Genomic DNA, 8917 nt, shown 5'->3' with positions numbered 1-8917 from the left:
TACTTCAAGGGCCGACAGCACATAAAATGACACTGTAACAAAAAAAAAAACAAGGCTGATGTATTTAAAAGTTAAAAACGCATGACCAGCTGGTCACCTGTCACATAAAATCTGAAAGAAAAAAATCTTAAGTATGGGCTAAGAGAAAAGACACGTTTTCTTACTTTACCATTAAGCTGAACGGAGGAAGTGCTGAGAGGAACATCGGAGAGAATCATCCCTCATCCTGTAGCAGATCGGTTGTGATATAAAACACATAATCGTTCGGTCATATTGGCGATAACGCTGGGGGGGGGATAAGCTTGGGACTCCGCTCAGCAGAGTCTTTTTTTTGCGCTGAGGTAGGTCTGAGATGACTGCACGACGACAGCGTGTCTGGCGATAAATCACCTCTCGCCAGATGGAAGGCTTTACATAAACGCTGCTCAGAGAAGAGACTGCCATCCATAACTTTCCATGACAAATGTTTGGGAAGGAGCAGCAATCGATGGGAAGTGGGATAGAAATGCATCGCCCTAACAGCCTGAGTCCCAGGTGACCCGTTTGGGTGAGAGAGGGGAACCAGAAGCACTTGGCTGGAGGCAGTCGCTTAAATGTGAGGGGGCGTGTCCGATTCCAAACACTGACTGGCTGCAGGAGGCGGCTTTCCGGAAAGACCTTTCCAATGCTAAAAAGTTGGAAGGGGTTGAGAAGGAAGTTTCAATCCCATGGGAGGAGGGGGGGGGTAAGACGCTGAAAGGTCAGACGCATCAGAAGGAGTTTAGCTTTTCATCAAAACTTCACGTTGCAATCTGCTGCCGCTGACAGGGACAAAACAGGGGAAATCACACCAGCGTTATTTATCGAGCGCGGCCTCGCAGCCTCAGGGCACAGCCAGGAGAAATTACACACCACCCCCCACCCACCCCACCCCCCTGACACTACTTTGCCAGATGTGGATTTGAAATAAGCGTACAGCTGTGCAACAAATACATCAAAAAGCACTTGATACCGTACCAGCTGCTACTTAACTGATTTCACAAGAACCACAAAATCATTTTAGGCTAACTGAAGAAATATTAAAACAAACTGTTAGTAAAACTGCTTCATGTGCAATATCCACTGTAGGAAAGGACTGCGCTGTATCAAAAGATAATGATGTCTTTCCTCGCTTCAAATAATCAGGTTTTCTCTTTCCTTGGGTGAAATAGCTGTGCTCGCTGGGGCCTGAATGAAGCATGGCAAAGAGGAGAATTCATTACCGAGGCGAGAGACCTCTGCAGCTGAAACAGGATCCAGTATGAGCAGTAATACAGTATGCATTTCAGTCAGGTAAAGCAGTTAGCATAGCAGTGATAGCCACCATTCAACGTGGTTACGTGGTAACGGCCATTCAATGAGTATCCAGTGCAGGGGTAGTGTACATTCCAACATAATAAAATCACAAAGTTTTTATTATCACCATTACAACAAACTACCGTTACTATACCACGACATTAGCAACAACTAGGACATGGAAAATATGGTGCCAAGCATTATAATTGGTTCTGTATTTCAAAACAAACAGAAGTCAAGGTTGAAAGCACCAGATTTCGAGGGGGGGGGGGGGGTGTACACTCTAAGGGGGGGGGGGGGGGGGGGGGTGGTACACTCTAAGGGGGGGTGTCTTCGGCTGTGGCCTGAAGCAGTGAATGACTCAGCTGAGGAGCAAGAAAACACAACGGGCACACCTCAGCTGGGGGGGGTCAAGGAGTGATTCATGCATACGATGTACCATCCTTACCAGCGCATTTCACAGTCTGATCTACAAGCACAATAATGCCCTCATAATTTCCCCTGTGTTGCAAGCTGATTCTCCAAACTAATAATGAGTGCGCAGCTAACCTGTAAATAATTTAAATAAGATGAATCTACATATTGTTTCTCTGACTGGAGGGGGAGAGGCAGTTGTTTTGATTCTAAGCATCACCTGTGCAGGGACCTGGCAGAGATGGCCAGGTGGCCTTTCATTTTCACATGTGATTTCGGGGTCCCAGCCGCTTCAGAGATTGTTTATCATCAGAGAGGCCGCACATTCTGCATGCCCTCCTGGTCCCCACAAAGGAGTTCCTACTGCATCTTAAATAGCTGAAGTGAAACTAGGGATACAGTTTCAAATTAATTTGAAATTTCTGTTCCTGCAGTATTTAAATTTGTAAAGAGTTTTTCTATTTGGAAAGTACTGTATATCACACACACACACAGTAGTTTAAAGAAAGTCACTTATTTACTGTTTGTATGTTTTGTTATTTTGCCCCAGTTCAGATACAGACCTGACATTTAGGTTGCTTGTCTCATTTTACATTCTGGTGTCATTTTGTGAAATTGCAAGAGGAAAACCAACACCCAATAACTAACATGAGTACAATCAAATTCAATAGAGCTCCCACTTATCCCTCCAAAAACAATTTAACAAACTACCAGTTCTAATCAATTCAAATACGTTATTCATTGTTTATATATATGAAGTTGTATTCACCCATTTTATTTACACTTTGTCTCTAAGAAACAACACATCTAGCTGTCTGAAACTGTAAATGTCTTTCTCCTGTCAAGTCACTTCTGTGGCCAGTTTTTACACCATGCATAAGTGATAATCCTCTTTCAGCGCCAAGATTAGATACTGGAATGAAACTGGAAATCTCTGCACATTTCTCAGCCTGGGCACAACGGCCTGAAGTCACAAACATTTGCTCCAAATGCACTCCCCCCTTGCATAGACACAAGGCAGTGTGCTACAAAATTCAAGCCCGTTCTTTCCTGGAGACACTCTGCTGCTAGTCCTGCATGCGCTCTGGTGATGGCCGTCTGCAGATGGAGTAGTTCAGATGGCAGAAGCAGGGTGTAAATACTGCTTTCTCACAGAGCTACCGAAGCCCTCAGAGAATGAGACATGCTGGCTTAACACTCGAGAAGCTGGCCAGATGCGAGCTAGTGAAGTCACTGACAACTGTGATCAAGTTTATATGCAGTAAAAAAAAAAAAATTATATATTATGTATATATGTCACAGAATTCTTTTGTGTTGGTTCATGGTCCTGTGGGACAGACAAAAAACATCTACTACGGCTGGCGTGATCATCCAAGTTTATTCTAGATCAATACAGTTGGCAGTAAACATTAGTATCACATGGCAGCCTCTCACGCATCAGCAGTGATCTGTGAATTGGCTGACTGCAGACAAAGTCAGAGATGCTCATTTGGAGATCACAGTCCATCAAGCGTAAAACGAAACATGAGCAATTTCTCTGACTCCACCTCACACCTGCTCGAAAGCAGAAGGGTGCGGGGGTTATCAACGACTCACATCCAGCCAGCCTTTCAGGTGTCAATCCAAAAACACCCCCCCCCCTTTCACTTTTACTGACCATTCAACACAAAAATCATTCCACAGACATGCCTTGGTGAAGTGTGTGTATTGGACTGCTTTTTGACTGGTGTTTTGAGCCTATTTCCCCAATGATTCACACTGTGAGCAGCTCACTAGAAATGCCACAGTGTCTCTCCAGTTGAGAGGTTTTCTTTTCCACAGGAAGCACCCTGGAAGGGGCCGTGTGTTCCTCGCCAGCGGAATCTCTGCGGTTATAAGCTCCTTACTCTCTGGTATGAGGACACGCTGGCTGCCAGGGCCCGATAACCCCGGTTTAACAGCAGCCAGCATGCAGGATTATTCCTCAGTCAGCAGATAAACGAGCCACAACAACTGGGTCCTTGGTTGGTGCGGCAGGCTCCCAGCCGAACTGCCAGGTCCTTCAGACCCTGAGCGATGCTGTCCCCCTGTAAGCCTGGGGTAAAACCCTTCAGATTCAACCCCACCCCACAGTCCCTCCTCATGACCTAAATGCCTGACTAAATACTATGTTCATCTGTGGTGCACTCCAATGACTGAATAGATGGAAGTGGTTGTTTATTTGCATTCTTTCCATCAGCCTAGACAAGTTCAATGGATGTATTATTGTGCATGGATATTGCAAAGGACCAACCACAGAAGCAAATAAAGGCAAAAAAGGACAGCCCAGCAATTCTCTAGAGATGTGCAAGGTCAATGTAATAAAACAGCAGACTGCTGAAGTGAGATGCAAGTGTCTCTTATTACAATAACTATGTCATGGTCTAAACTCTACCTCTAGTGCAGTTTTGCAACATTACATTCAACCCATTGAATAGTAATGGGTCCTCAAAAACCTGAAAATTGTGATTAATATTTTATTTCAGTGATCTAATGAGATTCCCTCAGCCATGGAATCTATCTACTTGTAGCTAAACACAAACAATGTTTGCAGACAAAAGAAATACCTCATCTAGATCCAGGATAAATACACATTTTAGGAAATTAGATTTTAAAGATTACAATTAAAGATGAGGCAAAAAATAAACATTAAAAACATTAAAAAGGTAGGATCAAAAACTAAAAGTGGGTTGTAAAAAAAGAGTAAATGCACTGCAAAAATAAGCTAGCATCAGAAAATGCCTCCAGGGTTTGAAACGTGATCAGAAAAGTAAACATTCTTCAAGCGTGTCCTGGCAGCAGAACTCTGGAGCGCCTTGTAGGCCCGTCTTTCTTTTATTTTTGTCACGCCCTCGTTAGGACGAACGAGGGCCCGAAACTCAGCAGAGGCGACCCTCCCGTGACCGCTGTCACACTGTGTCACATCGTGACCTTGCCGCTCGGAGCACACGGTCGGGGACTGAGCAAGGGGACGAAATAAACAGCGCTGGAGCGCATGGTTACTGCACTCGTCCAGCGGGCGCATGCCACCTGACTCTGAAGCTCAAACTGACCAGATGTTTACAGGGTACACAACACGCAGCTTCACCCACTGAGGGGTGTCGGCTAGCATAGCGCTCACTGATAAATATAGAGATTACTCAAGACTCTAAGCCTCAGCTATGCCTCTCTGCACCTCGTCTCCTTCAGTGTAGGGGTGCAACTGTCTGCCCATAGACACAGTCTCAACCTAGATACTTACTACATATTCCCAATCTGGCTGTAAAAGAGACTTTCACCATGAAAAGAAAGTCCCTGCAGCAAACTGAAAAGAAACATTCAAATGCTTCAAAAAAAAAAAAAAAAAAACAGAGGAGGCAAAAAGTGTGGGGGCGGAAAAGAGACTTTGGTGTGTCACTGACGTGTTCATTATGTACAACCAAGGCAAACATCTGAAGCGTGAGAAACTCTGGCTCTTGGTCAGATGTAGCTTCCCTCTCATATCTCTAACCAATACCCATCAGGTACCAGGTACAAACTGACATGTTTCCTATTGGCAACCAATGAAACTGAACAAATATGTGGCCACTCATCAAATTTTATGACCACCATTCCAATTTCATAAAGTTCCCATGAATCGCTAACTGACTGCAACTAATTCACTGCAATTATACAATCCACATACTGCTTACTGAACAACAAATGAAAAATCATTTCTAGTCTTAGTTTTTGCATTGGATTCCGGGTTATTTCAGGTAAGAACATTCAACATGCACATACACCGGATACTATGAATACTTAAATTAACACTCCCCCAATAACTGCTTTCTTCCACAACAGCATCACAATGGTCTAACACTAAGCTATTACCAAATGCATTCACATCAATATTTACTCATTTAGCATCTTCATTGATTTTAAATGAGTCAAAGTGAATGAACAAATGAAGAACGCCAAGAAATACAGAAATCCCACGTCAACCCTCCTGAGCACAGAGGAAATGGAGAAGGGACGACCGGCAGGAAGGGCACTGATGTAACATGAGAGATGTAAATGCCGCTTGTGGGCACGCAAAACAAGAGTCTTACAGTAATTCGCTCTGACAAATCTCGCGGTTCCTTTATCCGGGCCTCAGATTTAGACAGAGACGAGAGGAACCCTTCCTGCCAGCCGTACGGCAGGGCTGCTTCTAGCAGGCAACCTCGGAGACGTGCGGCTGGTGAGCTGAGCTACGGCAAAACAAACAGGAAGAACTTCATCTCTCCGTCAAGGGAAATCCTCTACAAATGTCTCCCTGTCCAGAATGGGAATGCACATCCACACACACTACAGGGTGGGGAGCAGGGGGCTGGGGAGTTTGAACGAACCACGACTATGCTCTTCTCTTTCACATCCCATCAGAGAGACTTCCCTTAATCTTCACTGAAATCCCACCGCATTCTTTGCAATTATAAACTTTTAACACAAAGGAGTGAGTGTGTGTGTGTGTGTGTGTGTGTGTGTGTGAGGGTCTCTTCAGGGAATGCAGACTGCAACACCAAACCCCTCCCAAGCTCTCAAGATACTGCAGCAAGCCAGTTCATGGTTGATGACTGTGAGTTGAGTCAGACTTCCAACTGAAATTGGGGGAAAATCCTGGCGACGATGCAGTCCACCAAATCTGGCTCCAACTGATGCTCCCTTCCTGTTTAGAGTCCCTATTGTGGCACTGAAATGTGTCTATTTGGCTACAATATGCCAAACCTGCACAGAATACTAATAACTTTGCAGCCTGAATTCCTCTAATGTCTTGAAACCTTAATGAATCATGGTAATCCATTTTAATTTAGCGCATGTAAACCATTTTCAGTGTTCCCTGAAATTACAAAGATAGCATCAACGCAACCAGCAACATAATTAGAATTAAAATATGCTGTTTAGATGCCGTAACTGAAAACCTGAGGCATGCACACTATATTACAGTAATCACGCCACAATTTGCTGGAAGTACAGTGGATGCGTTTATGTTACATTTAGAATAATTCGCTTATAGAAACAGAACACGTTTTCGTGAGGAGGATGTCCTAGGGCATGAGCAAGCACAACTTTGCACAGTTTTCATATTTTTTTATTCACGGGTAAAGACGAAAGCACAAATTGGTAGTACTGGCTTAGTTACAGCAGCGCTGTTGCCAACAGCAACGACATCAGTCGAACGCTGTCTGGGCGTAATTCAGCTATGGCTTCTGCACACGCACAAGAGACTATTGCAACTCGTAGGACCAGTGGCCAGCTGGCTAACATCTTTTGGCTATATACCCATGTTATGTTAAGCTAGGCAAGCGCTAAACACTGCAAATAACAAAATGAGCACTGCTTCCTCGCTGACAAAATGGAAAAAAATGTAGTCTAGTTAGAATACCTTCATGAGACAACATACAACATACGAAGGTTAGTCAACAAGAAATTGAGAAAAGTATTAATGCGTTAACTGTTTTCTTACCGGAGTAGTCCATGAAATAATCTGCACCGTAAACAAGTGAGGGGAATCTAAAAAGTTTACAGTGGCAACCCCTCAACTAGCTAGTTACGTTACCTAGTGCACTGCCTTGTCGCTACTCGGTCAGCACGGTGTGCAATTCAAGTCCGTGTGCGGACACACGCTGTCCCACGGCTAACGTTACGGAGTTCATGCGAAAACTGAAGAGAGATGACAGAATGCCTCCTACCTGAATATAGTAGGGCTTTTTCAGCCAGGCCCATGTAAGCAGACCCTTTGCCATGGCAAAAATGGCACATCTCACCACATCAACCTGTAAAAAAAACCAAACCCCAAATTAGCATACTGTGGCTTGGTATTGGCTTGTCAATATATCAGCAAAATAAACAATTCTTTCCTTTACCCGGTAATTCTCGTTTTCCAACCTTGTAGGTCTTTTCAAGTCTTCCTCTGGTGCTACAAAGCACCTCCTCGGCTAGTGCCGTTGTCTTAACACTGCAGCTGTTAGCAGACCACCGCTGGATACTTCAGTCAAACGCAGCGCATAAAGGCGCAGACGCAAATGATTATGCCGACACAAAATGCTAAGGTTACATATTGACCTAGAGTAGAAGTCAGTGCAAGCTTTGCTTGCTGTAATAGTACCTCTTCGTTTTGCTCAGTACTCAAAATGAATTACGCCACAGATTTGTCAATAAAGCAAAGACGTCCCTTCCAATACAACGATACACAATGCCATGCTCTTTAATTGCACATTAAAAAAAACTAACAAAAACGTTTCCTCACCGCTTTACCCGATCGGGAGTTGTTAACGGGACGCCACTATCAAAATGGACTTGTTGCTTTGAATCGTTCGAACGTACACTAGAAACTGCATATTAAAATGCTTAAAATAGTACTTTCGATAGCCTACTCTTGTGGCTCGTCAACAAAATCCTGCAATTTCGTAATAGGAAAACATACATGAGCATTATTTTTAAGTTGGTTTGCAAGGTCAAAAAACAACCGATTGTGTATGTGCTTTGAGTAGGCTATATTCCCAGCGAATGTGGCAGTGCTGTTTTTAGCCTTAAATGTTGGCTTGAGTTGATGCAGGACTTCTTTAGCTGTTTATAAATACAACTAGCCTAATGACGCTGGCCAGGCGCTGAGCAGAACACAAAAACGTTTACCAAATAAAAAGTTAACATATTTTTAAATTGCATTCATAATTTTGAAACAACTGAAATTCAATTCAAAACAACCTTCTAATCATAATCGATCATTGAAAACTGGGTTTGTGCCTAATGCAGTGATTTAGATGTCAGCAGTGGTTCTGCCTAGCTGGATATGATCATACAATCGCGGCAGAAGTCATTTGGTCTTAAAAACTCCGGAACGTTATCTGTGCGCGTGAGTCTATGAAGGACAAGTGTCTGATAGGCCCCCAATCTCAACATCAACACTGCAACTGTAGGTGTTTATTCTAGGAGTCTTAATACTTAATACTGCTGCAAGGGGCAGGTTTTCACAAATCAAGTCTCTCTTCTCTTTTCCTTTGCTTACTGCATTTCAGGTTACTAAAAATATTACTATTACCATTGAATTTGCTTCTCAAGTCTTTTGATCTTTTTCTTACAGACAGGTGGAATGCATTATCTCCAGCACTTTCCTGTATGGCCTTTCTTGCACTAGTCATCTTACTGGACTGGGTGGAACTGATTTCCAGCTGTC

At 43.6% G+C, this 8917-nt stretch overlaps 1 protein-coding gene across 1 annotated transcript in view; it reads right to left on the bottom strand.

Moving 5' to 3' along the window:
• The window catches only part of dipk1aa (divergent protein kinase domain 1Aa), a 27882-nt gene extending 20173 nt beyond the window's left edge, over positions 1 to 7709 (bottom strand). Inside the window, exons 1-2 of the mRNA XM_036554369.1 lie at positions 7608 to 7709; positions 7434 to 7517 (exon numbers count right to left, since the gene is read on the bottom strand). Coding sequence (XP_036410262.1) covers positions 7434 to 7487 — 54 coding nt within the window. The 5' untranslated portion in view covers positions 7488 to 7517; positions 7608 to 7709. The remainder of the gene's footprint in view (positions 1 to 7433; positions 7518 to 7607) is intronic.
• Positions 7710 to 8917: the final 1208 nt, after the last annotated feature.

Source organism: Megalops cyprinoides, chromosome 20, assembly GCF_013368585.1.
Source record: "Megalops cyprinoides isolate fMegCyp1 chromosome 20, fMegCyp1.pri, whole genome shotgun sequence".
Lineage (NCBI taxonomy): Eukaryota > Metazoa > Chordata > Actinopteri > Elopiformes > Megalopidae > Megalops > Megalops cyprinoides.
The sequence above is the reverse complement of the archived record's forward strand: the minus strand, read 5'-3'. Positions and strand labels throughout refer to the sequence as shown.